At 41.8% G+C, this 27,905-nt stretch overlaps 1 protein-coding gene across 5 annotated transcripts in view; it reads right to left on the reverse strand.

Moving 5' to 3' along the window:
• Positions 1-27,905, reverse strand: part of ELMO1 (engulfment and cell motility 1) — a 591,689-nt gene that overhangs the window by 445,148 nt on the left and 118,636 nt on the right. For all 5 annotated transcript variants that reach the window (XR_008626205.2, XM_003814972.4, XM_034963945.2 and 2 more), the window contains exons 3-4: positions 13,207-13,247; positions 12,137-12,209 (exon numbers count right to left, since the gene is read on the reverse strand). Coding sequence is in view for 4 of the 5 variants with exons in the window: in XM_003814972.4 (XP_003815020.1) it covers positions 12,137-12,209; positions 13,207-13,247 (114 nt within the window). In the remaining variant the exon portion in view is untranslated. The remainder of the gene's footprint in view (positions 1-12,136; positions 12,210-13,206; positions 13,248-27,905) is intronic.

The raw sequence follows: 27,905 nt of genomic DNA on the forward strand, positions 1-27,905 counted from the left end.
TCCATCTGTGGAGCACAACCATCGGTAGTCATAAAATCATCCTGATGGGTTCTAACAAATATTTTAAAAATAGAAAACAGACTAAAAACAACAAAAAGGCATTCCAAGTAGTAAAGTCACTATTTTTTCATCAATATTTCATTTACCCATGACACACAAACACACAAAAATACACACAGTGTATATTTCAAAACTTTGCCCAACATAATCTGATTGCTGTTCAACAATAAATCTCATTTTAGAAGTATAAAAACATGAACAGGAGTATGCTTAGAAGATCTGCAATTAAGTTTCTGGCCTTGAAACAAATTATAAGAATCACAGAGCCATTCTTAGAAGTAATCTTCTTTACTAATAATGGTTTTTGCTTTTCACTGTAGTTAGTTTTGTTTGGAAAAAGTGTTCTGGTGTTTTTAGGGTCACTTTGGGTAAAGAAGTGCCTGTTTGGAGGAAACCCACGTGTCACTCATTCTGTATCTGAGCATTACACAGTTAAATGTTTCAGTACTTCAGTCAATCTATTCATTAGTTTAATAGCTGAACTGGAGAACATGGAATGATCATGACCTCTGGCATTTGTCCTTGCCTGCAATTCTAGAGGCAGTTGCAACTTACCAAGCATAAGCTAGGGAGCCTAAGCTACAAAGTTAGCTGCCTGTGTAATCATCTTGTTATAGCCTCTATCCAACCATCAGTGTAAACATTAAATAACATGTCATAAAACCCACCGACATCTGAGTAATGCTGGTGGCAGTCGCTGCCCTGCTCTTCCGAGCTCCCTCTCATTTAGGTGACTCAACTTAGGCTGTTTTTTTTTCTTCATCCTGAAATAAGTATATATGCTTCCAAGTCCTCTCTAGAGGAAACATAGCAAATGATTTAAAATGATAGCTCCCATCCAGTTCCCAAACTCTAATTAGAAAAGTCTAAAACCACCCAAAAATGTTTTTAGAGACAGCTTCAGAAAGTCTACTGCCAATTTAGTTTGAGTCACTATGAGCAAAGACACCAGGGCAAAAGAGGGGTGACGATGATGGAAAGAGGAATGGCTGGCTGAAGCCCAATGCCAGGGCTGGATAGCTCCTAGGGGAAGTCAGGACAATCTGAGGAGGGTGTGTGAGGGTGTGTGTGTGTGTGTGTGTGTGTGTGTGTGTACACATGCACTTCAATTTTCACAAGTTGTGCTTGATGGATTGAGAAAGGGCAGAGGCGTCTGGGCACAGCGGCTCACGCCTGTAATCCCAGCACTTTGGGAGGCTGAGGCAGGTGGATAACCTGAGGTCAGGAGTTCAAGACCAGCCTGACCAACATGGTGAAACCCTGTCTCTACTAAAAATACAAAAATTAGCTGGGTGTGGTGGCGTGCGCCTGTAATCCCAGCTACTCAGGAAGCTGAGGCAGGAGAATCGCTTGAACCCGGGAGGTGGAGGTTGCAGTGAGCCGAGATTGCACCATTGCACTTCAGCCTGGGCGACAGAGCGAGACTCTGTCTCCAAAAAAACAGAAAGAAAAGAAAGTAAAACACTCTTGGTTCACGATTTCCATGTTGCAAGCAAACTAGATGGCATATTTCAGAGTTTTTCCTGTTTTCCAAAATTGCTGCTCCAAGTTTTGTTTTAAGTGGCTTGTTTTCACATACGTACAGAGAATTCTAACTGCAAATAGTTGCATTCAGTTGTTCCTCAGTTATTGGAAAATGTGTCACCACAGTGGAGTGTGACTGTGCAAAGTTTTCCCTTTATTAAATGAAAAAGCGTGTGGGGGGTAGGGGAGAAAATATCGGCAAGGTTTCTAAGTCAGTGCCCATGTTTTCCTTCACAGAAGCTCTAAAGTTTTGTATGTATGTAAGCCAACAATTCTCTCTACTCTTCTGTGACGCTGCTCCCACAGAGCCAACTGCCTGAAATAAAGAACTGAAGATGGTGAGTCATGTGATTATTAATGGATCTTAGCCTAGGGTGAAATAAAGCAAAACCCACTTTCTCAAAATTGAGCAGTAACATAGTTTTGAGTACATTATCTCTCACAAACACCATTTGGTTCTTAGAGGACGTTATTTGCTATAATGAGAACAAAAGTGATAATACTTTGAAACTGTATTACTGTTTGATGACCTGCATCATGATGGTTATTTGTATATTACAAGGGACCAGACGGTCTCTGTTCCTTATTTCCCTCCCTCTCACTATTGCTGTAAACTGGAGATAAACTCCTAGAGCTGACCAAGTTCTCTGAAATAGATCATTCATTCTAAATTAGGGATTCTAAATAAATAGCTCATTTATTCTAAATCCATGGGTTTTTAAAAATTTTTTTGGGGGGGGGTGGGGAATACAAGTCAATTTATCTATGGGCTCTCTACCATTTGTCATTCCTGGTAGAGAGGGAACAAGAGATTTTTGTAAATTTATGTCCTGCTGAATATCATTTTGTGAAATCTCATGTATCTTTTAAGAATTTTTGGTCAATATCCAGCACAGTACAGATAGTGTGTGTGTGTGTGTATGTGTGTGTGTGTGTGAATGTGCATATTTCTTTTAAAAGGTAATTAATCAGTTGTTGCAGACTGAAAGCCAAACTAAACTTTTTAACACCATTTTAAGACTCTAAGAGGAACATTAAGATTCATTTATTCACTCTACAATTTCTCCACTGTGAATAATCTTAACGTGTATGTGCATCTTCTGGTAATTGAATTAACCAACATCATACATAATTTATTAAGCAACTAATTGTATTCTTATCTTACAAAGAAAACTATGTAACATAAAACCCACAATCTTCCAACACCTACATATTATATTCACAGAACCACGGGAGACACAGAGCTGGAATATACAGTTTTTGATTGTAAAGTACTTGGAATCTTGCTGAGAGGAAAACATAAATCAGCACAGAAATAGTTAAACAACAGTTCAAGACAACGATAAAGCGATGTAGGTCCTGATCAGCTAACAGATACCTGAGAGAAAAAGAACTAGTAGACAATAATACCTATAGCAGCAGAGAGGAGGGGTAGAGATTTATAAGAGGACTGAATTAAGAGACGAATCTCCAAAAGTGGGGCTACAGTTATGTTAGGCAAGAAGCCAGGGTTTCTTCCAGCTCAAACAATTTAGGATTGGTAGGAAGAGGATGAACTGTTGTCCCGAAATGGCAGTCATTTAAATGACATTGCTCCTAGGTGTGTGTTTGTTTCTAAGATTCAGCTTTCGAAGCAAGGAGTATGTCATTTCATCTCTTTATCCTCAGCACCTAATCTAGTACCTGAAATAATAGGAGGGAGATAAAGAGAACCGAATTCCAGGTTAGTAAAGCTACACAAAGGAGACAAATCAACATATATTTAGAGAACACTACAGCAGTTTGGCTAAGATTGAGGGAATAAGAGAAAGAATAAAATTGAAAATGTTGACTTGTGATGCACCTTGAACTCCGGCTTAAGAAAGGAGGTTGGACTTCATTCTCTGTTGGCAACAGTGGAAACCAATCAGAATGACACCCTCAGCTCGGGGAGTGCATGGGGAGTCCATGCCTACAAGCCAGTATGAATTCAAAATATGGTTTTTCATCTCATGCAGGAATAGCGGAAAGATCCAGAGGCTGCTCACTGTTCCACTGGAAAGTGTTTGAGCTTGGTACTAGGACCAGCTGTACTTGTTAAAGATGCCTGAACCTTAGCCTTGAACTACGGAATCCAAATCTCTAAATTTGGAGCCAAAATCTACATTTAAGGCTAAGCACTTTGGAAGATGAAAATACTGGAGGTGGAAATATCACAGCTTTGCTATCAAAAAAATAAAGCACTGCAGAACTCTATGAATATAATAAAAACCATTGCATTGTACACTTTACATGGGCAAATTCTAGGGTGTATAAATCTTACCTCAATTATGATGTTAAAAAAAAGAAGAGGCCGGGCGCGGTGGCTCACGCCTGTAATCCCAGCACTTTGGGAGGCCGAGGCGGGCGGATCACGAGGTCAGGAGATCGAGACCATCCTGGCTAACACGGTGAAACCCCGTCTCTACTAAAAATACAAAAAATTAGCCGGGCGTGGTAGCGGGCGCCTGTAGTCCCAGCTACTCGGGAGGCTGAGGCAGGAGAATGGCGTGAACCCGGGAGGCAGAGCTTGCAGTGAGCCGAGATCATGCCACTGCACTACAGCCTGGGCGACAGAGCGAGACTCCGTCTCAAAAAAAAAAAGAAGAGTTCATATCCTAGTCAAAAGGTTTTTTAAGGTACACAGAATCATATGGTCAAATTATAAACCTAAGTGACTCAAAAATCATATTCCTAATAATCTCTTCAAACAGGACCCCTTCTAATTACCCCAATGACTGGAATTGTTAACAACCCAATCTTCCTCTAGATTGAAAACTCTATGGAGACAAGGACTGTACCTTAATTATCTTTCTCATTGCAGCACATTAACTGTCAAATCTGGGCAAATCCATTTCTCCTTCTTAAAGTCCTATGCTAGGAGTGTCTGAATCCTAAAATTAGGTATGTCCAAAGGGGAAGTTAAAATTTGATATAAATTAGTCAGGTGACATGTTTTGGCTGTGTCTCCACCCAAATCTCATCTTGAACTGTAGTTCCCATAATTCCCACGTGCCGATGGGAGGTAACTGAATCATGGGGGTGGTTACCTCCATTCTGTTCTCACAGACCTGATGGCTTTATAAGGGGCTTTATAAGGGGCTCTCCCCACTTCACTCTGCACTTCTCCTTGCTGCCTCCATGTGAAGAAGGACATGTTTGCTTTCCCTTCCACCATGATTGTCAGTTTCCTGAGGCCTACCCAGCCCTGCGGAACTGTGAGTCAATTAAACCTCTTTCCTTTATAAATTATCCAGTCTCAGGTATGTCCTTATAGCAGCATGAGAAAGGACAGGAATGAATACATCAGGTAACCGAATATTAACATTTTATCAGGCTGTGTAAACAGGCAAATTTATCAAGAAGATATCACTTTGGAAATAAATAAAATGAGCTGTTTTATTCAACTGCAGTGTATCATTACTACCCTCAGCCAAGCTGTCAAGGAGATAATAGATAGTAAGCTCTTCGAAGGCAGACATTTAAGACTATCATCTCGTTCTATGTTTTCCTTGGACTCAAAGTGCTACCCAGCATTTGTTGTCAATCTCTATGCGAATTTTAAAATAACCATGCAGCTGGGTGTGGTGGCTCACGCCTGTAATCCCAGCACTGTGGGAGGCCAAGGCGGGCAGATTACCTGAGGTCAGGAATTCAAAGACCAGCCTGGCCAACATGGTGAAACCCCATCTCTACTAAAAATACAAAAATTAGCCAGGCATGGTGGCACATGCCTGTAATCCCAGCTACTTGGCAGGATGAGGCAGGAGAATTGCTTGAGCCTGGGAGATGGAGGTTGCAGTGAGCCAAGATTGCGCCACTGCACTCCAGCCTGCCTGACAGAGCAAGACTCTGTCTCAAATAAATAAATAAATAATTAATTAAAAAATAAAACACCCATGCATTCTTTTCCCCTCCATTCAACAGTTTTCTCACTGTTTCTGCCATAGGCTGACAATTCTTCCAACAGAGTGTATTCAGAGTAATCACAAGGAAGTCTGCAATCCAATCGTTTGTCATCAAGTCCAGCTTAAAACCATCTCAAGGCTTCCCTATGATCTTAGGATGAAGTTCAAGATCTTTAAGATGACCTTAAAAAGCCTTGACAATCAGGGCATATGCAAAACTTTCCAGCCACATCTGGATGGCTTTATCACTATTTCTCTGCACACCATCAATCTAGCCCACTTTAAGAGGTTCCCATCTGTCCTCCCTCCTTTTTTTCTAGATCTCTGCCTAAATGTCACTTCCTCAAGGCTTAATTAGGCCCAGACACTCACATTTCTCCTTTGTGGCACTCATTGTCACTGTAAGTGGTTAATTTCAGGTAAAGATTTATTTTGTCTGTGATTATCAGGAAGGTTAGAGATATCCCCAGGGTTTAGCACAGTACCTGGCACACACTGGGGAGTCACTTCTAGTCTCCTCTATTGGATGTGTTCACATGTGGCTTTTTTCCTCCCAGCATGTCCATTTCTCTCTGGCTGCCCAGATGATGAGTGGCAGAGTCCAGATAAGCAGCCTGTCTGGGAGAGTCCAGTGCTTGCCAAAGGCTGGGGACAGGAATACAAGCAGCCTTTGGGCATCCACACAACATCCATAGCAGAAATCAGGTTTGGTCATCAGGCAAAAAGGAAATAATTGGGTAGCAAGACACGAGTTTAACAGAGGAGACAGTAGGCAGCAGGGTCTCAGAACAGGAAGAAGAGGCAGCACAGGAGAAATGCTTGGAGTCAGGAAACCCTGAAGAGATAAAGGGACAGGCCAAAGGGAAAAGCAGTGTATTAGTCCGTTCTCATGCTGCTAATAAAGACATACCTGAGACTGGGTAATTTATAAAGAAAAAGAGGTTTAATGGACTCACAGTTCCATGTGGCTGGGGAGGCCTCACAATCATGGTGGAAGGCGAAAGGCACATCTTACATGGCAGCAGACAAGAGAGGGAATGAAAAATCAAGAGAAAGGGGTTTCCCCTTATAGAACCATCAGCTCTCAAGAGACTTATTCACTACCACGAGAACAGTACAGAGGAAACCTCCCCTTGATTCAATTATCTCCCACCAGGTCCCACCCACAACACGTGGGAATTATGAGAGCTACAATTCAAGATGAGATTTGGGTGGGGACACAGCCAAACCATATCAGGCAGGAACATTTTTCTCCACCCATTATTGCCTGTGGACTGGCCCAACAGGAGCTAGCCCAGGGCCGCTGGTGTGTCTTGCTGAGGCAGCCACAGTGACTTCAGTTGATCAAATCCAGAGTCCTTCACCAAAGGCAGCACGAAAGGGAATGTTGTATAGGGTATTTGGCTGGTTTAGGAAATTTACAGCTTTCCTGGGCATGAGTTTGCTCAAATTAAAATGCCTGCCCTAGAGAAAGCTCTTCGATTGAGGGTAACAAAGACAAGCATAAAGTGATTTAAGCAAAGGGGCAGGGACTGAAAAGTCACAGCAGGTCTCTCACAAGGATGCAAAGACAGGAAGCACAGAAACCAGAGCTGGAAAATAGGACTGCAGGCTTCTCCCTGTCCATCTCCTTTGATTCCCTCCCAGGCCTTCATCCTTGCTTACCTCTAAGCCTCAATCCTTTCTGGAGACTGGGATTACCCTGCTTACTTACAGCTGGATCTACCAAAGCATGATAGTTGAAATGAATTCTGCAAAATAGTGGAATCGTCTCCCGACCAGAATGAAATGTACAAATCCAAGGGAGTGCACAATTCTGGCTGCCAGGGATTCTGGGAGGTTCAGGGGCTGTCTGAGAACCCAGGGCACTTAGGAAGTGGGAAAGACAAAAAAGGGGGTGCCCCCCAAACAACCCTACTTCCTTACCAAAGGTGCCTGGGGCCAGCTTTGCAGGGAGGGCCTGAATGAGGCTTAGCGTATTTCTGTGATTACAAGATATGGAATTTATCTAAATAAGACATTAGCGATACATCACTATACTTCATACATGCTAGAGTAGGTCTCAGTATGGAGGAAGTGAGTATCATCCTGCAATCATAATAAAATCTCAATTATCCACAAGCACACAACCTAACCTCCTCATGGCTTCCTCTACTGTGCCCTGTGTTTTCTGGGGACTCACCTCCATACATGCTTAGGATTAGGGATGACAAGGCAATTTTCCTGTTTGTCTAAAAAGAATGGTATTCATGCAATCACACTGCCTTAGGCAGTTATACAATCCATACCAAAGGCAAATATAAATGCACTTTGTGAAGCTCTAGTAAGTGGAAGGTTACCTGTTACAACTTCCTCCAAGTTACCCTCAGAAGGAATAAGGAAGCCACAGACTGAAGCTGGTAACCAGTGTTCATAGTCTGTAACTTCCTGTATTTATTGTTTTTGAGGCAGTTACCATTAGGATCACTGGCTTGATGACAGTGATGCCCAAAGAAAGGGCATCATAAACAAATTGGGGCTGAGGCAATGGTACAGAGGGTTTCTCAGAGATGGCATAGAGAGCTCTGGGTTCAGACCCACCTGGGTCCAAGTCTCAGCTTGTCCACTTCTGACCTGTACAACCCACACAAGTTGTTGAGTAACCTCTCTCAGTCTCACTTTTCTCGTAAAATGAAGACACCAATACCTGCATCATTGGACTGTGATGAGGGTCATAAAGTAACAATGCTTAGTGCTGTCTCAGTAGAATTCTTATTCAAAAGACAAATTCCACCTAAACATACCCTTCACTTATCATTTTTTATTCTCTCCCTCTCTCTCTCTCCTGGACATCACCCTGAAATAGTTAAGTTTCTAGAGCAGAATTTGAACTTGTGAATCATTGAATCTTAACTTTCTCTGAGGCATTTCCAAGCAATGCTTCTGCTGAATGCTACTTAACATGACATTTTCCCCCACTGCACCAAAAAAAACCCTCAGTTAATGGCCTAATAAGCAAAGGAAGACTATTTCAAAAAATGGGCTTGGAGAACATTAGAAAAGCAGGGAAAGTGCCTTCCGGAGGATCTTAGAAGAGAATCACAAGCATCCATCAACCACTATTTCTATTGGATTGTTTGGCCAGAGAATTTTTTTTTTCTGAAAAAAATTTTCTGAAGGTGATTTTCATCTTCAGCGAAAAGACAGAGACGGTCTCATATATAAGGGAAAATCAGTAACTAACAGCATGCACAAGTTACAAAAATGAGTCACTGGTTACCATGGTGATGAAAATATTACCTAACAAATCAATGGGTTGTAAGTAACCAAGATGATGCTAAGTACATTATTTTTAAAATGGGAAAAAATGTCTGTATTTTTAGGAATACTTGCAAGGAACTAGATGGACTAAGCAGCAAACTGAAGGCAGCCCAGGATCGACCCTGTGGAGCCAGGAGTCACCGTCATCTCCTGCTCTGTGCGTGCTGAGCTCCGTGACACATGCACACCCACAGCTGTGCCCAGTGACAGCTGCATGAGGAAGAGCAATGACACCGTATTTACAAACAAAGAACTATGATAGGGAAGATGAGTCTTCTCACTCCTTAAACTCTTCATAAAAGAATAATCTCTGCTACAGCCCACTGAAGATGAAAAACTCCATGACAGACTTTGTGGCCAGTCCTTTATAAACTCAACTTCAAGAATGTCCTCAGGCAAAACAAGATTCCCAGAAAATAACTAAGATGCACCATAAAATAATAATTTCCTCCATTCTCGGTAGTTTGAATGTTCTGAGTATATATGAATTTTAATTAGGAAAAAAGCATAACCATTATATGATGTTAATAATTTTCAAATTATGCCAAGAAATGGCAGCACACAAACACATTCCTACATACTTTGATTTTGTTGTTGTTTTTGTTTTTGAGATGGAGGCTTGCTCTGTCACCTAGGCTGGAGTGCAGTGGTACAGTCTTGGCTCACCGCAACCTCCACATCCCAGGTTCAAGTGATACTCCTGCCTCAGCCTCCTGAGTGGGACTACAGGCATGTGCCACCACACCCAGCTAATTTTTGTATTTTTAGTAGAGACGTGGTTTTGCCATGTTGGCCAGGCTGGTCTCAAACTCCTGACCTCAGGTGACCCACCCGCCTTGGCCTCCCAAAGTGCTGGGATTACAGATGTGAACCACGTGCCCAGCCCACATTCCTAAATTGAACTTTGTGCACAACTTCTGGACAGAAGGCATAATGTCCTGTACACACAGGTTCCAGCTCTTTAGAAAATAGGCCCCAGGGCTGTTTCTCCCAGTGGTTCCAGGTATCCAGCATGAGACTGCCCAGAGGGTGCCTTAAAAATGAAAACTCCCAGGCCATATCCAAGTCCCACTCACTCTGAGTCTCTGGGGTTGGGATCTAAAGCCCTACATATTTTTTTAAGGGTTCACTGTACCATGCTTATGTTCTCTATGAAGTCTGAGAACCCCATCTTTAGTAATCTTCACTACACTGAGGTCTCCAGACAATGGTGACAGAAGACAGGACACCACCAGGGGCCATCTACCAGCACGGATTATTCACAGCCAGAACTATTCACGACTCAACAGCTTTTTTACCACAACCCAGGGTAAATCACCAGTGTAATCTACGTGTATTATACATGTGGGTAGGTGGAACAAATATTTCACAAGCAACACAGGAGATATACTCTGACCTAATCTACTCTACTATGTTCCAGTGTTTAATGCTCTGACAACTAACTGAATTGATTTCACTACTCACTAACTGGTATGAATGAAACCATGGCAATACCTTTAACTGCTATCATTTAACTTGGATTTCTATATAACCTCTTTAATCTCACAAAGAATAGCATGCAAATTATATAGATGCAGTATAAAATAAATGAAAAACATTAAGAAACTGAAGCAAAGGGAAAATAGAGACAGGAAACTAAACGTTTAAGTCAAAGGAATCAAAGGTAAACTTAATATACAAGGCATGCCAGGAAATCAAGTTCACTTGTTAACTCCCAGCTTTGTTTTTTCTTTTTCTCTTGAGATGGAGTCTCGCTCTGTCGCTCAGGCTGGAGTGCAGTGGCACGATCTCTGCTCACTGCAACCTCCGCCTCCCAGGTCCAAGTGATCCTCCCACCTCAGCTTCCCGAACAGCTTGGATTACAGGCGCCCACCACCATACCCAGCTAATTTATGTATTTTTAGTAGAGACGGGGTTTCACCATGTTGGCCAGGTTGATCTCGAACTCCTGACCTCAAGTGGTCTGCCCCCCCTTGGCCTCCCAAAGTGCTGGAATTACAGACGTGAGCCACCGCACCTGGCCCAGTCCCCAGCTTTGTAACAATCAATGTGAAGAAGAAAACAGCATAGTTACAAAATTCCCAGTGTTCATCTGGGAAGAACGAAGCAATTTCTGAGAAGCATTCAGGCCTTTGAGGCCTCTCTCCTGCTGAACTGAATGCCCTCCCTCCTTCTTTGGGGTAGAGCAAGGGAGTCCTAAGTGGAAGTAGGACCCTTGTTACTGCCTCCACCTTCTACCACCACCTGATTCATGGATAAAATTACAGTCACTCTAGGGACTACTGACTGGGACAAAGCCTGCAAGACACTGAAGCCTGAGGCCACCCGATTCTCCCTCCTTCAAGAGTACTTTGTACTCACTTCTGTTTCAGCACTGGCCACCTTGTTAAAATGACAGCTGTTACCAGGGCTGTTCCTTCCCTCCCTGCTGGCCCCCAAGATTATCAGTTTAGAAGACAAAACTGGCTTATATGCATTTCAGCGAGCTCAACCTAAAGTTGTGTTGGATGTGAAACTACTGTGGAAATTCCAAAAGACAAAAATCAAAGAAGCACAAAAATCTAAACTTGCTTCTTGTAGAATCAAGTATGAAGCATTAGTCTAACCATTTGTCCTCAATGACTCAGTGTCGTACCTGTTAACCAAAGCCAGTATTTTTATAGCCCAGGTTAGTCTTAAGGAAGAAATCCTAAACAGATGTAATGTGCATGGCTCAGTTCCTGGCATGCAGTATGCACTCAATAAATTCCAGTGTGTCCTTCCTCTATCAGGGATCTTATACATATTAATTTTACTTGCTCCCAGGGCCATTGCTGTCTTCACAAATCCCTCCTTCTCCTTTAATCTTGCTAAAAAAGATTTAAAATCACCCAAGGAGAGAGCTGGGTTCCCAAGATTCATAGAACACTCTTAGTGCCTACATACATAATGCCACATTTGAAAAGGTTTCTTGTCATTATTTCACGTACTTTAAGCAAGGGTTAGAGGCTACTTTGAAAAAACAAAATCTGAGAAAGGAAAACCCAACTAAGTCATTAAGTATCAAATAAATTCTTTAACCAAGCAGTAAGAGAGACATATTCACTGTTAGAAGGCAACTGCAGTTGCTAAACAAGACACGAAACATATTTGGTCTTTACTCTTGAGCTGGCAAATATCATCTTGTGGATTCTAAAGTAGCAGTTGTTTGCTTTACAGACTCTATTTTCATGGATAGTAGAGATCTAAAATTTAGACCTGCATGTCTTGGCCCGAACAGAGAAAACATCATCATGATTTACTTTCCTTCAATATGTATCTCATATTAAATAATGTAGTTGACCTACCTTTTCTGTGATATAGAAGTTTGAACTATCGGCATGCTGGAGTGCAAAATATTCATGGTTGGCAAGAGACCACCTTAAAAATACAAGCGTATACTGATTAGAAAAATGAAAGTGGCCATTTTCATTTTTACAATTTTTTAGTGTTGGATGAACTAAGCACCCTGTGATTGGAATTGGACCAATCCCAACATATACCACAATGCAGTTCCTAAAGCAAAATGACTTTAGCCTACCTTCCATTACCCTGAGACCAATCATTTCATGTGTAGACTGTCTAGACCTGATGCTAGGCCTACTGCTCACCTTTAAGCATTTCATCCTCAAGGCTTGGTGTGGGAGATTTAAGTACAAATCTTTACAATTCTACTTATTTTAAGGGATTGAAGCAAAGAAAGAAAAACAAAGAAAATAAATGCAATTTAAGTTTTTGAAAGTTGGCACATTTTAATTGTCTCTGTATTCTACAATCCCCTATCAGTATAGTTGATGCAGATTGAAACACTCCAATTAAGTACTCTAGACCTTATATAAATTTCAGTTAACACAACTATTTTCACAGTTCTGGTTTAAAAAAAGAAAAAGTCATGCAGCTACCATATATACATTTCCTTTGTATTGTTTAGAGCAGCCACAAAGAAGTAGGAAAGTCATATCAGTGTGAGATCCCACGGAGCAGCACAATTACCCACTGCCTTGTCTGTTCAATTCTTTCATCCTCTATGGGGACCTGAGTGGTCCTCTCAGTTTATACCAGATCAAGTGTATACTGTGTCCTCAAAAACCTTTAGAGTACTCCCTGCTGGGTAGGACAAAAGGAACACAACTTCCTAAAATAAATAAAGCCAACCCCACTGTGCACATAACAGCCATTTCACACTTTCTGCTCTTTGAGGACTAATGGTGAATTCTGTTGGAAAAGGGTGTGATATTCCTACACAGTAATTCTTATTGACTTTGAGCAAGTCAGTGGGTGACTTATGAATAATATTTTACTATCCTACTGGAAATATATTATTTGCTTGTCAATTTATCAACTAGAATGCCTTAGATAAATCCTGAGTAACACTTACCCATCACAGACTTCCTTTATTATTGCAGACAGTGGTTTTTTCTGCAAAATAACAAAAAAGGAAATACTTTGTTAGTTTCGTTTCATCATTTTAAATTAAAAAAAAGAAGAAGCTTCATAAAAAGATTATCTAAGCAAAGAGAATTTACATTTGCTATTCTTAGTTGTTGTCAATGAGTCTCTTATTTTTCTCAAGGTAACAATCTACCAGCTGTCACCACCAAATTTATTAATTATTTATTACCCCTGTGGTCCTTTTTTCTATACTTAGCATATTAGTTGAACAAAATATGCATCATATTTAATTTAGCCACACTGAAATTAGGGTGAAAATATAACTTTGTTCAAAGATCTCACAGAAAATGGAAGCCCATGAGGCCAAGTCAAAACCAGAATCCCTCAGGAGTAGTACATGAATCAGGCAAGCTGCAGTTTGGCTTCATGCAAAGAGCCTGGATTCATGATATTTTTATGAGAACATGTGGCAAATGGAAAATGAGGTGTTACGAAATGGTTCTTACAAAGTACACAGAATTCTTCCCCTGACGATGGCCCCAATAAATGCCAATCATGCAGCAGCTTGAGCCAGACACACTCCAGTAATGCGACCATGACACCATGTGCCCTGGTGTCAACTGGCGGGTGACTACAGCTGTTCTGTTGCGCCTAACAGCCACACTTGTGCTCCGCCTGCCCCCAAGATAGAAGGAATGCAGCAGAGAGACACACCAGCTCTCCCAGAGATGTGGAAACTCTTCCTGTTTTGGATGCAAACAAGACCCTGTCTGTCTCTAGGATGGGGAGTATCATGTCAACCCAAAGAACAAATCACAGACAAGAAATGAATGAGGAAGAGAAGATGAGAAATCAGAGATGGACAATACATAGTCGTGGATTTTCAGATACAAAACCATAAAAAAGCTGTCTACATATAAGCAGGTTTTACTCCTGTCTATATGAAGGGCAATGTGGTATCTGCGAAGAGATTCTGAATCCAATAGATCAGTTCAAATCCAAGCTCTATCAACTTGTTTGCAGTGTAAGTAACCTGCAATTTTCTTCATTTGCTGAACCCCAGTTAGTTTATCTGTAAAATGGCAATAGGTTCTACCTACCCCTCAGGCTGTTATAAAAATTAAATTATATTAATTATATTAAATTAATACAAAGGGCAAAAGACTTCAAAAAAGGATTAGGACACCTGAAAGGGCTCCATTTCCTCCTTGCATCCTCACCCTTGGACGTGATGCTATCTATGCCTGCTCCATTGGTGAATTCTGAACACCGTTTGTATAGTCCTCTCCAAGGGCCTCCCTAACCCCTGCTAAAGGCCCAGTTCAGCGTACGGTGTCCCTCCAGTGAACTCTCTCCCACTGGAGCTCAATCCTCTACGAGCACATTCACTACCACGTGTGCAGAAGAATGTCTGTCTTTGCCTACAACTATAAACACACTTGGAGGTGTTTGTTGCAGCACTATTCACAATATCCAAGATTTGAAAGCAATCTAAGAGTCCATCAACAGATGAATGGATAAAGAAAATGTGGAACATATACACAGTGAAGTATTCAGCCATAAAAAGAATGAGATCCTGTCATTTGCAATAACATGGATGGAACTGGAAGCCATTATGTTAAGTGAAATAAGCCAGGCACAGAAAGACAAACATCACATGTTCTCATTTATTTGTGGGATCGAAAAATCAAAACAATTGAACTCATGGAGATAGACAGTAGAAGAATGGTTACCAGAAGCTGTGAAGGGTAGTGGCAGGGTTTGTGGGAGAGGTGGGGATGGTTAATGAGTTCCAAAAAAAAACAAAGAATGATAAGACCTAGTATTTGGTAGCACAACAGGGTGACTATAGTCAATAATTTAATTGCACATTTTAAAATAACTAAAACGGTATAACTGGATTGTTTGTAACACAAAGGATAAATGCTTGACGGGATAGATACGTCATTTTCCACAATAAAATTATTATATATTCCATGCCTGTGTCAAAACATTTCATGTAACCCACAAATACATATACCTACTAAGTACGCACAAAAGTTAAAAAATAAATGAACGCAGTTGGAGAGAAAAGGAAACCTAGAATTACTGAGGAGCAGAAAGATGGTGGGGGTATTCCTTATATCCTGAATCTGTCCTCTAGAATAAAATGACAATGGCAATTGGGTTCTACTGTAGTTACATGTTAAATAAGTCCTAGGCCTTTGCAAGAAGCTGTCCACTGTTTATGGCTCTTGCTGTGAGCTGAGGAACAAATGTGTTCGCTCAACCAAATGACAAAGGAACTTCAGAAACAAAACTTATTTCCATAAGACAAGAATTTTGCCCTTCCAGCTGCCAGAGATCCCTGTAGGCTATCGATCTGTGATTACTTATCAGAGAATCTCCCCAAATTTCACTTCATGCACCCTCAAAAATGAAACATAAATAACGGAGCCAGGTTTAGTCTTAAATTACATTGAAACAAAAAGTCAGGCCAAGAAGGTATTGTTGTGGTAGGAGAAGGCATCAAAAGCAACTGCTCCCAGATTTAGACTTAGAGACTGAAGTCTCAGAGGAATTACTTGGATTTCAATTCAGGTCTGATTCATAGATAGAGAATCAAGTTTTAAAAGACAGAGGTCTCTAGGGTACTACTATACCTAGAACATAATGAAGTTGGATATATGAAAGGAATAAAGACCACAGATGCACAAAGCTTAGAGACTTAACAGAGAAAGATGAAAGAAAAACTAAACCACAGAGGAAAAGGAATTATAGTTGAGTGAACACCCATAGGTTAGCCTAGCCAATCAAAATGAGTGTTACATAATGGTGGGCCCCTCCATTCTTCCATCTACCCCAATCAAACATTAGCCCTCACCACCCAAAAACTAATTCCAATAACCTTTTCACCACTCTTACTTTCCTTTTCCTGTCTGCCTTATTTGACACTGTTACTACTTCCTTCTTTTTGAAACCCCCTTTCCAGAGCTTCTATGATATAGCGCAATATTTTCTTCATTCTCCTACACATATAACTAATCCTTCAATGAAGGCCAACAAATCCTTCATAGTTGCTCTTTTACCTGTAGCTCTCTAATTCCAGATTTCTTTTCTTCTCTTTTCTGCTTTTATTTAATCAGTCAGTTCCTCATGGATCTCATTCTCTTCAACTGTCCTAAGTCTACAGCTGTAGCCCCAAACACTCTCTTGCAAATCTCTAACAGTCTGTTAGACAGAACATTTTAACTCTCCTGCAGGTATCTTATTAAAAGTGGAAACAAAAATCATCACTTTCACATTCCCTACCCCTCAATCTACCCAACGGTAGCACACATCCCTCAGATCCCACACCTGATTCTGCCACGACTTCTCTGCCCTCATTATGGCACCACTACTGCCCAGGAGTCTCGTTAACCTTTATGTCTTCACTCTTCAGATATAAGGTGCTAACAGGTTATGTAGCTGTTTCCTCTGTGATGTCCACAGCATTGCTTCTCACCGCCTAACTCTTCTTCTGAACTCCTGACTCTCCTCATTCCAACTCCTGCCATCAAATAGATCTTTGAGCGTACACCCCAATCTCATCACCCTTAATTCTGCTTCCTCTGACCCAGCACCCTTTCCTGAGTACCAGCCCATCATTAATAACTATTTGCCATGAATTTCCAATCAACTGCTTCCCTAGCGAATCAACCCCAAATCGTACCTTCCATCAGTTCCTACACTCAACTTGCCTACTTTCAGCAGATCTTTGAGGCACATTTCTAGCGCACTTGTCCTTGTCTTCTCTTTCTTCCTTAATACATTCTGTGACATACACATTTACAAGACACTAAGTCTCATCATTACTTTTTCCACAACCTCTCTCCCTTTTTATCTTTCCAGACCTTTCCTACCACCTTTGTTCTAAAGATCCCATCACCAGGTCCCTGCAGATAAGTCTCCACATCTCCAATTTTTTTTTCTCCAATCCCCATGTCAACTATAAATACACAAAATTAGACTTTCCCCACAAACTTTGCTCATATTACTCGTTTGCTCCAATAAAAGTGTAAGTCCCAGCTGAGTGTGGTGGCTCACGCCTGTAATCCCAGCACTTTGGGAGGCGGAGGTGGGCGGATCATGAGGTCAGGAGATTGAGACCATTCTGGCCAGAAATGGTGAAACCCTGTCTCTACTAAAATACAAAATAAATAAATAAATAAATAAAACAATTAGCTGGGCGTGGTGGCCCATGCCTGTAGTTCCAGCTACTCGGGAGCCTGAGGCAGGAGAATTACTTGAATCCAGGAGGTGGAGGTTGCAGTGAGCTGAGATCAAGCGCCACTGCAGTCCAGCCTGGCGACAGAGCAAGACTCTGTCTCAAAAGAAAAAAAAAAAAAGTGTCAGTCCCTTAGCTTGTCAGCCAAAGCCATCCACAATCTGGTCTCTGTAATTCTACTATTCTGTACACGTTCCCCATGCTTCTGGATCTTTATGGTGAGTCACCAAAAACAAGCAAACAAAAAAAATCCCATCTCCACACTTTCGCTCATGCCATTTGCTTTGTTGAAATGGCCCTCTCCTTCTTTCTGTTCCAACTCTAACAAGGAACTCTTACTTACCATTTAATATCCATGTCAAAGCCACTTCCTCTAATCAGATGCCCCCTTATCTCCCTAAATAGATGTAATTACTCCCTCTGTGTACTTAGCACATTAAATTAATAACTTCTGAGGACTCTACATATCTATCTTATCTCTCTGTGCCTTGAGAACAAGGCATCTTAATTCATTTCTGTAGCCTTCCCCACCCCTCAGTACTAGTTACCACAGTATGTAGGTGTGAATAGGATCTAATAGAAGACTCAATACACCTCTGCTAAATGAAAAAAATCTATACATTCACGAACTTTCCTTTAAAAAACAACAACAACAAAAAAAGCCAACTATTTTTAATGATAGCCTGGATTAACCAGCACGTTTCCCATTTCCTACCACTGCTGGGTGACTGTGAGCAGCCGCTGGCCATAAGCTGTTAGACACTGAAAGCTGTCACTACTCCCTATGCAGAATGATTCATGTAGGAATTAGGCAATTCATGGCTTGGAAGAGCACTGGTAAAGAATGTAATTCAACAGATGATAAATCAGATACCAATCAAACAAGTATCACCATCAGTAAGCATGACCAAAGAGGTGAGCCTTCTACTCTCATAAGCAGACAAGACTGACCAAGATACCCCAAGTATCTTGAAAACACTAGCCTGGTATCCTTGTTTGTTCTCATTTCCTATAGAAAGCCCTCTGTCTGACATGAGCTCATTGCCTGACCAGTAAATTCCAAGCCAAACGCCAGCTCTGCCTTATGGACTTTTTAGTTAACATTTGCCCAAAAGGTTACGTAAGGTACGTCTATCTGTCCAATTCTCCAAGACCTGAGAGTAGAGTGATATGAATAATATATTAATACCTTTCTGTAGACCTGCTGAATAATTTGCTTTTCATTTCATTGAAAGAAAAGCCCTAGGAGGCCGGGCGCGGTGGTTCACGCTTGTAATCCCAGCACTTTGGGAGGCCAAGGCAGGCAGATCATGAGGTCAGGAGATCGAGACCATCCTGGCTAACACGTTGAAACCCCGTCTCTACTAAAAATACAAAAAATTAGCCGGGCGTGGTGGCGGGCGCCTGTAGTCCCAGCTACTCGGGAGGCTGAGGCAGGAGAATGGCGTGAACCCGGGAGGCAGAGCTTGCAGTGAGCCGAGATCGCGCCACTGCACTCTAGCCTGGGCGACAGAGCGAGACTCCGTCTCAAAAAAAAAAAAAAAAAAAAAAAAACACAGAAAAGAAAAAAGAAAAGCCCCAGGAGAAAAATTAATTTAGTTCAAAATGGTGAAACTGCTTGATTCTTCTCCCTATAACTCCATAAGCCCAAAAGGAACTAAAAAGTAACTCCCTTTTTTTTTTTTTTTTTTTGTAGACGGAGTCTCCCGTTGTCACCCAGGTTGATGTGCAGTGGCATGATCTCGGCTCACTGCAACCTCCCCGCCTCCCGAGTTCAAGTGATTCTCCTGCCTCAGCCTCCCCAGTAGCTGGGACTACAGGCATGCACCACCACAGTCGGCTAATTTTTGTATTTTTAGTAGAGACGGGGTTTCACTATGTTGGCCAGACTGGTCTCGAACTCCTGACCTCATGATCCGCCCGCCTTGGCCTTCCAAAGTGCTGAGATTACAGGCATGAGCCACCACACCTGGCCCTAAGAATTAACTTCTGTACTCTATTGGAAAATATTTGGGCTGGACGTGGTGGCCCATGCCTGTTATCCCAGCACTTTGGGAGGCCAAGGCAGGTGGATAGTTTGAGCTCAGAAGTTTGAGACCAGCCTAGGCAACATGGCAAAACCTCATCTCTACAAAAAATATAAAAATTAAAGGCTGGATGTGGTGGCTCACGCCTGTAATCCCAGCACATTGGGAGGCCAAGGCAGATGGATCACCTGAGGTCAGGAGTTCGAGACCAGCCTGGCCAACATGGTGAAACCCCATCTCTACTAAAAATACAAAAAATTAGCCAGGCATGGTGGTGGGGACCTATACTCCTATTGACTTGGGAAGCTGAGGCAGGCAGAAAAATCGCTTGAATCTGGGAGGCAGAGGTTGCAGTGAGCTGAGACCACGCTACTGCACTCCAGCCTGGGCGACAACAGTAAAACTCTCTCTCCAAAAAAAAAAAAATACAAAAATACAAAAATTAGCCAGGCACGGTGGCGTGCGCCTATAGTAACAGCTACTTGGGAGGCTGAGGTGGGAGGAGTGCTTGAGCCCAGGAAGCAGAGGTCGCAGTGAGCCGAGATAGTACCACCGTGCCAAGATAGTACCACTACACTCCAGCCTGGGTGACAGAGCCAGGCTCTGTCTCGAAAAAAAATTGGTATTGAGGCTAAATTATTTTAACTGCTTCAGTATGTTTCCATAATTTATACAAATCATCACTAAATATCTTAAGCTTTTTGTTTGGATGATCAAAACTGCCTTCTCAGACTCAACAGTGAGCTGAAAAACAAAAGCAGGAATTTTTTCAGAATAACCTAGAGGATTAGGCAGTTACCACATTTCTATGTGCGGGGATCAAGGCCCATAAGCACGGAGGTCCTGACCCCACATTCTTTTCCCCATTCCCCTTCCCAACAGTGAGGTCATCTTGCAGCATATCAAAGTCTTTCTTCACTTTATAGTATATTCCGGGGAAATTTTAACATTTGCAAAAATATCGTTATTTGTTAAATGAAGTATGCCTTTCCATATGAATCTGACTGGCAAAGTACCATGTGTCAATAGCTACATTCAAGGAGTAGCTTTTCTTATTAAGGATGTATTCCTCTTTTTATCTTAATTCTTTTTCTCTAAAAGAGTTCCTTTGTTACTTTACTAAAGACAGTAAGTCCACAAAGTAAATTTCCTACACAAGAAGATTTATTGCCAATTTTTGTAACGTAAGTTAGATTTAAGGATGGACGCGATGGCTCATGCCTGTAAGCCTAGCACTTTAGGAGGCCAAGCCAGGTGGATCACTTGAGGTCAAGAGTTTTGAGACCAGGCTGAGCAACATGGTAAAACTCTGTCTCTACTAAATTACAAAAATTAGCTGGGTGTGGCAGGCGCCTGTAATCCCAGCTACTAGGGAGGCTGAGGCAGGAGAATTGCTTGGACCCAGGAGGCAGAGGAAAAAAACAAAAGCTAGATTATTGAAAATGGCCAAATTCTCTACCAGCTGATTTTCAATCTATCTCTCTCTCTATTCCTTAAAGTGAGTATTGGTCTTTTGCTTTCCCTTCTATATTCTTTTTCCTTTGCCCATAATACAATGCTGGTACCACTAATTTCTAAATCCATGTCTCCCCTCTGAGCCATCTTCTAGGTTTAGTCCTGCATAACCCGTTATGCGGATCCATGGATCACAAGGATGCCCTGCCACCCTTTTAAATTTAACACTTCTTTCTTTCTTACTCAACAATTCTCTTTTGCCTCTTCTTGATCTCTTAAAAAAAAATATGATCACTCTCTCACTCAGAGTACATGTTCCTTTAAGGCACTGGAGACCCAGCCACCAGGGGAGTCCTTGGCTGTTTACTTAGGAGATGGCCAGTCCAGCCTTCCTGGAAGCACCTTCCCAGGAGACCCCCCCAGCTGTCAGCCCTCATCAGAGCCCCTCCCTGCCCCGCCTCTGATGAGCACTGGCAGGCCCTGGCTGCGCAGCCACCTGTTCCTGTCTGTTGGCCAAGGCACCTGGCTTGGGGACTTTACTAAGCCCAAATGCTCACCTTGGAGAGCTCAAGTCTGTTGCTGCCCACATTTCTGCCTTGACACTGGCCTGCTGAGGCTGGCAGCACCCCAAGCCATGTGCCCACACACCTGTTTTAGCCACTATGGAGCATGGGCTGCCGTTCTCAGCTCTGACATCCACTTCTCTGGCCTCTGCCTGCCTCAAAATGGGCATCACCCAGAAAAAAAAGGCTGCTTCCATCAAGTTTATTCATTTCAAATGTTTCTAATGACATGGGGAAAATGTTCATGAGGTGGTATCAAGTGAACAGACATGAGAAAAGGTTTTAGAATGATGAATTTTTATTGACTACGTGTTTTTCTCTATCTTCCCCCCAACTATGAGCTCTTGGATGACTTTATTATTTATTTATTTGAGACAGGGTCTCACTCCGTCACAAAGGCTGGAGTGCAGTGTTATGATCTTGGCTCACTGCAGCCTCAACCTCCTGGGTGTAAGGGATTCTCCTGTCTTAGCCTCCTGAGTAGCTGAGACTAGAGGTGTGCACCACCACACCTGGCTGGTTTACTTTTTGTAGAGACAGGGTCTTGCTATAGTACCCAGGCTGTTCTTGAACTCCTAGCCTCAAGCAATTCTCCCACATTGGCCTTCCAAAGTGCTGGGATTACAGGCGTAAGCACCGCACCTGGCCATCAATGACTTTAGAGGACTTCCAGGGACGGCTTCTGCAGTCCCTGGCTTTGGAACCTGGGCTTGTTACTTCTCTCAGTGCTTCTGTTTTCTCTTCCCGTTATGAAGATTAATTGAGATAATGGTGTAAAATCCTTGAAACAGCACCTGGTACATAGTAGGGCATTACATAACGTTATCTACAGATAGCTTCTTTTATTAACTTACATCCCTTGGACACTTCACACATACTTTAAAAAAAATGCTGGTTAAAGAAATTGAGTGAATAAATGAATGAAAATCCAATTCCTCCTTCTTCCTTAAAGTGACTCCAGCCCCCGATGCTGCCTTTGGCACTTGCCGCATCCTGCTGTTTATTCTTAAATTCATCTTCTTGTGTTTTGCCACCTGTATGGCACTTACTTTGGTGGCAGAGACTGCCTGTGGGACACTGTCCCCTCCCAGGCGCGTGGCTGCTGGGCCTGGAAAGGCATGCAGTTAATGAACATTGATTAAAAACCCATCTTCTGTTTCCAGACTTTTAGATTCTCTTTTTTTTCTGGTCTCTTCCTGACTGCCATGGAGGCTCAGGGGAGCAGCTAAAGATGGATCACAGCAAGCAGAGGACAGAAGCGGTCCCCGGTCCCCACTGCTCCTCCACCCTTCTGTCCAGCGATAGCCTCATGGCCCGCTAACTGCAAAATGCTTTTCCACAAAGACTTAAAGTTTTTGGTCCTAGACTATTAAAAAGCATTTCTCCAGTGCTTAAAAAAAAAACTACCTGACAGATGCTTTATTCTAACACTTTGAGGTGGTACAGCACAGCACTTGGGATTTTACTTTGGGATTTTACTTTGCTTTTATAGATAGAAATTCATTGAACATATTCTGCTCTGCAGTTATTAGTAATGTTGGCCCAGGAAGAAAAGAAATCTAGTTTTCAAATGTCAGGACACCACTGAGAGAGGATAGCATGTTGACTACAACGCGTACAATGTGACTTGAAGGAACTTTAATGTACAATAAGCCATCTAGCTCCCGGGGCGCCTCGTGACATTGTGTCAATGACACCAATCACTTTTTAACAGTTCTACTCTTCTTCCAATGATCCTACCACCACTCTCCATGCTTCTGAGCCATCTACTTTTGTATGGAGGAATCAGATGTGTTTTGAAAAGGCTGTGTCCATACCCTATCTTCCTAATAACAGCCTGATGAATCTGAAAGGTAACGACAAAGCCCCACTTTCCTGAGGCAAATTCAGCTGTTTCTTGGAAAGCAAGTATTCTGACAACAGTTGCTGTGTGAATAACAGACCCAAGATTCAAGCAATTATCAAAAATGACAAAGGGGGCTTACAGCAACCTCTCCACAGTAGTAAAACCATGGGTCACATTAATTTTAAAAACTGAAAGATGGGCCGGGCACGGTGGCTCACACCTGTAATCCCAGCACTTTGGAAGGCCAAGGCAGGCAGATCACCTGAGGTCAGGAGTTCGAGACCAGCCTGGCCCACACGGTGAAACTCCGTCTTTACTAAAAATACAAAAATTAGCCGGGCGTGGTGGGGTGCGCCTGTAATCCCAGCTACCCAGAGGGCTGAGGCAGGAGAATCACTGGAACCTGGGAGGCAGAGGCTGCAGTGAGCCGAGATCGCACCACTGCATTCCAGCCTGGGCAACAGAGCAAGACTCCATCTCAAAAAAAAAAAAAAAAAAAAATGAAAGATGATACTCTGCCACCTTTTTCTTGACAAATGATGATTCATTTCAAAAAAACAGTTAAATGGTTTACCAAAAGTGTCTTGTTTCAAGCTTCGTGAAACAAATTAGGTATTAGATTTTACCAGGATAAAGTACAGTCTGTCATAAAAATCACTAAACTATGAAGATAAGCAAAGATAGAAATAATTATGTTGAATGTATTAACAGGTTAAAGACAAGCAGACCTACCTTCTCCTTTAGATATTCTAACATGCTTCTGCTCAGCAGACATTGTATTTCCCTTCAATTGGAAGGGAAACTGCAACTTTAGATAATGACAGAACTATAGAGATGAACAATGCAAAAATAAAGGACTACTTAGATCAATTATAATCTTTTGTGATTCTCCTAGTTCCTGATTATTTTAGTGAATATTGTTACATATCAATGTTGCTATGGATATCAAGAACAAGGTTTTCCCCCAATTTCCTTATATCTGACAGCAGCAACAATCACTTTCCTAATTCCCATATTGTCTTCAAACTTCCTTAATATCAGTCTTTTCCAAGTACTTCCAGATGACTCTAGACACACAGAAGGCCACTGCACTCCACCATGCCTTTGTAATCAAGTGTTTCCTTTCATGTGGAAATGAATGATTCACAGGGAGAATCAATTCAGGCCTTATGGTCTGCTTACCTTCACCCATGTGAAATAATTCATTTATGTGTGTCAAGTTCACCTTTGTAAAATTAACTGTATTTATGTGCATAGCTTAAAAATAAAAATTCAGATAGATTCAATAGGATAAACAGAAATGACTGTCAGCTCCAATGGATAGGATGTTATCAGGCTAGGAGAGTAGATATGAGAAAGCCAATAAGCCCTGAAGGCAAAGTAGGGTTCAGGCTCAATTTCCACACAGGACTATGAAGGTTTATCAATGGCAAGGAACCTGAGATTGAAAGTAAGACAGCAGTCAAAAGAACACTGAAAGGAACAAGTGACCAAAAAAGTATGAAATTAGTTCATGTTTCTCATTTAGTTTTTTTATTTTTTTCTTGTACTTCTTGTCTCTCTTTGCTACTAGTTGGTCTGCGTGCTTTTGAGTGGATGTACTAATGGCAATTCATCCTCCTTTCTTGAGTGGCAATGGACATGATGAGACATCTGCCAGCAGGTAGTGGAGGGACGTGGCTTCTGAGTCTCAAAAAATGTCCCATTAAGTTAATGGTGGCAACCTCAGGCAGAACCTACAGCCCTGAAGAATAGTAACACAGGATTTTCAGGAAGGATCTAAACTATGCAAACAATAATGACAATCTCACATTCTTCACCCCTACCTTCAATATATCATCAACCCAGACTTTACTGTCTTCTTTTACTGTCATCACTTGGCCAGCCTTTCTAATTATGATACAGTGTAGCAACAGCTACTGTTTTTTGAGTGACTACCGTATACTCCCTACCAGATGATATTACTAAGTGTATTTCACTAATGAGCAAACCATATGAGGGATTCTTAAGACGTTACGTAATTTGGCCAGGCACAGTGGCTCATGCCTGTAATCCCAACACTTTGGGAGGCCTAGGTGCGCAGATCACTTGAGCTCAAGAGTTCGAGACCAGCCTGGCCACATGGCAAAACCTCATCTCTACAAAAAATACAAAAAGTTAGCCGAGTATAGTGGTGCATGCCTGTGGTCCCAGCTACTTGGGAGGCTGAAGTGAGAGGATCACTTGAACCCAGAAGGTCAAGGCTGCAGTGAGCCAGGATCATGCCACTGCACTCCAGCTCTGGGCAACATAGGGAGACCCTGCCACAAAAAAAAAAAAAAAAAAAAAAAAGATGCTGTGTAACTTGCTCAAAGCCTCACAGCACATGGAAGAGAGTCAGAATTTGAACACAGACCTGTACAATTCCACAATCCTTACCCTTTAACTCCATCTCAAATCTACCAAGTCCTCAAAACCATGAACGACAAGCCCAAGTGCTCAGAGCTAACACCTGTGGAGTGGGTTCTGGAGCTGGGTGCCTTGGTTCCTGGCACATAGGAAGTTCAGGAGAAATCTTATTTGAAGTGCAATGTTTTAGCATCACCATATGAATAGTAGATGATCCTTCCTCATGCATAAATTATAAAATCCTAAATTAACACTGGAACGTTTGATACCAACCAGGAGAGCCTCTCTGCTCAAGCTCACTCTGGATGCCCAAATCACCATCTCCAACCCCAACTTCTCTGTAGTCCTTTCTGTCTCAGATCATTTCAACCTGAATGCATATCCTTTCATAACCTCAAACTCAAATCTTACCCCAAAACTCTCTTTCCCAGTTTTCAACTTTTATTCATCTTCTTCTAGTTTGTCAGAATATAAACTTGGAATCAACACTACATCTTCCCTCTCTCCTTCATATTGTTGTTTGTTTCCTGCCCTGCCAATGCAATCCGGAGTGACTCTCAAAGCTGTCCTCTTTATTCTGCCTGTGGGTACAGGGGAGCAAGCACAAGTCAGTGCTATCTGGATTTCCGAAGGCATTTTGGGTTGAAGATACAGCAAATGCAAAGGCAGAGCAAAATGGATGACCCTCTTTGCATATGGAGGAGCTGATAATGTCACACAAATGAAAGATGAGACAGTGGCTCAAAAGGCAAGATAGAGGAAAAAATGCCTAATTCCTATAGACAACTCTTTTAGTTTTATTTTAGTTATAATTGACAAATAATAACTGCATATTTATGGGGTATAAAGTGATATTTTGATACATGTGTACATTGTGGAATGATCAAATCAGAGTAATTAGCATACCCATCATCTCAAATATTTATCATTTCTTTGTGGTGAGAATATTTACAATTCTCTCTTTTAGTGAGTCTGAACTATGACAACTCTTAAAGGTTTGGACCCATGTGGGTTTTTAGACAGGGGAGTAGCATAATCAGGTGTGCAATCTCAAATGACAGGGGATTGCACTGGGGTTGAGAGAAGTTAAATGGGAAAACTGGCCAGTGTATCAAAACCCGAAGGAAATATGAAAGGAGATATGCTGACACCTGAACAATTGCCTGTACCCCTCTGTAAGGTGTCCATGAGGAATGCGAGTCCACCTAAACAGTCCTCTACAGATGTTTTCTATCTTGGCAGGTGTCACCAAGATCCTTCCAGTTGTTCATACCAGAAATCTTAGAACTGCCCTTAGCACTTTACTCTGCCTTACCCCACACACATAATCAATCATCAATTTTCTGTCAAATTAGTCTTCCCATATGTCACAACGGGGACACATACCTAACTTGTGTCTCCCTATCACTGTCCCAGTTCATGGCACAGTTGTTTCTTGATTGGGCTACTGCAAGAGCAATCTAGCCTCTCATTTTCCATTTTGCCCTCAAAAAACAATTCTCCAATTGGCACCTTCTAAAAGTACAACTAACCACGTCACTCCCCTGCTTGGAAATCTTCCATTTTCTACTCCCTTGGACACGGTATTAAAGTCCACATGGCTTCTGATGGGAGAGCCTCACAGACCCAAGTGGCCAAATCCAGAGCCCCTGTTCTTTCTCACTGTCAGATTTCCCTTTAATTCCAGAGAAGCATGACATTAGCCAGAAGCTCTTTACATATTTTGTCTCCAACATTCATTTCCTTATTAGTGGAACTGCCAATTAGACATAGATTATAGCTTCTTAATTTATCCTTTTCAACACAGCTTAGCATTTGTATTAATATTTTTCATTCCCTTCTCTTTTGAGCCATGTTCTGAATGAATTCCTTGTTTTCAACCTTCAATTAACCAATTCTCTCTTTAGCCAAATCCACTCTAGAGTTACTCTGTGTTTTATTGTTTTATCTTTCTGCTGTTGGTTTTTGTTTTGTTTCTTTTTTTCATTTTATTAACATATACAGTAGTCCCTCCTTTATTTGAGGGGCATATGTTCCAAGACCTCCAGTGGATGTCTGAAACCTCAGATAGTACTGAACCTGACTGCCATCAATCAGAATATGTTTCTCTTCATATCTTCCACCCCCAAATTTTATGCCTCTTTGGTCTTAACTAAGCAT

This window comes from Pan paniscus, chromosome 6, assembly GCF_029289425.2.
Source record: "Pan paniscus chromosome 6, NHGRI_mPanPan1-v2.0_pri, whole genome shotgun sequence".
NCBI lineage: Eukaryota > Metazoa > Chordata > Mammalia > Primates > Hominidae > Pan > Pan paniscus.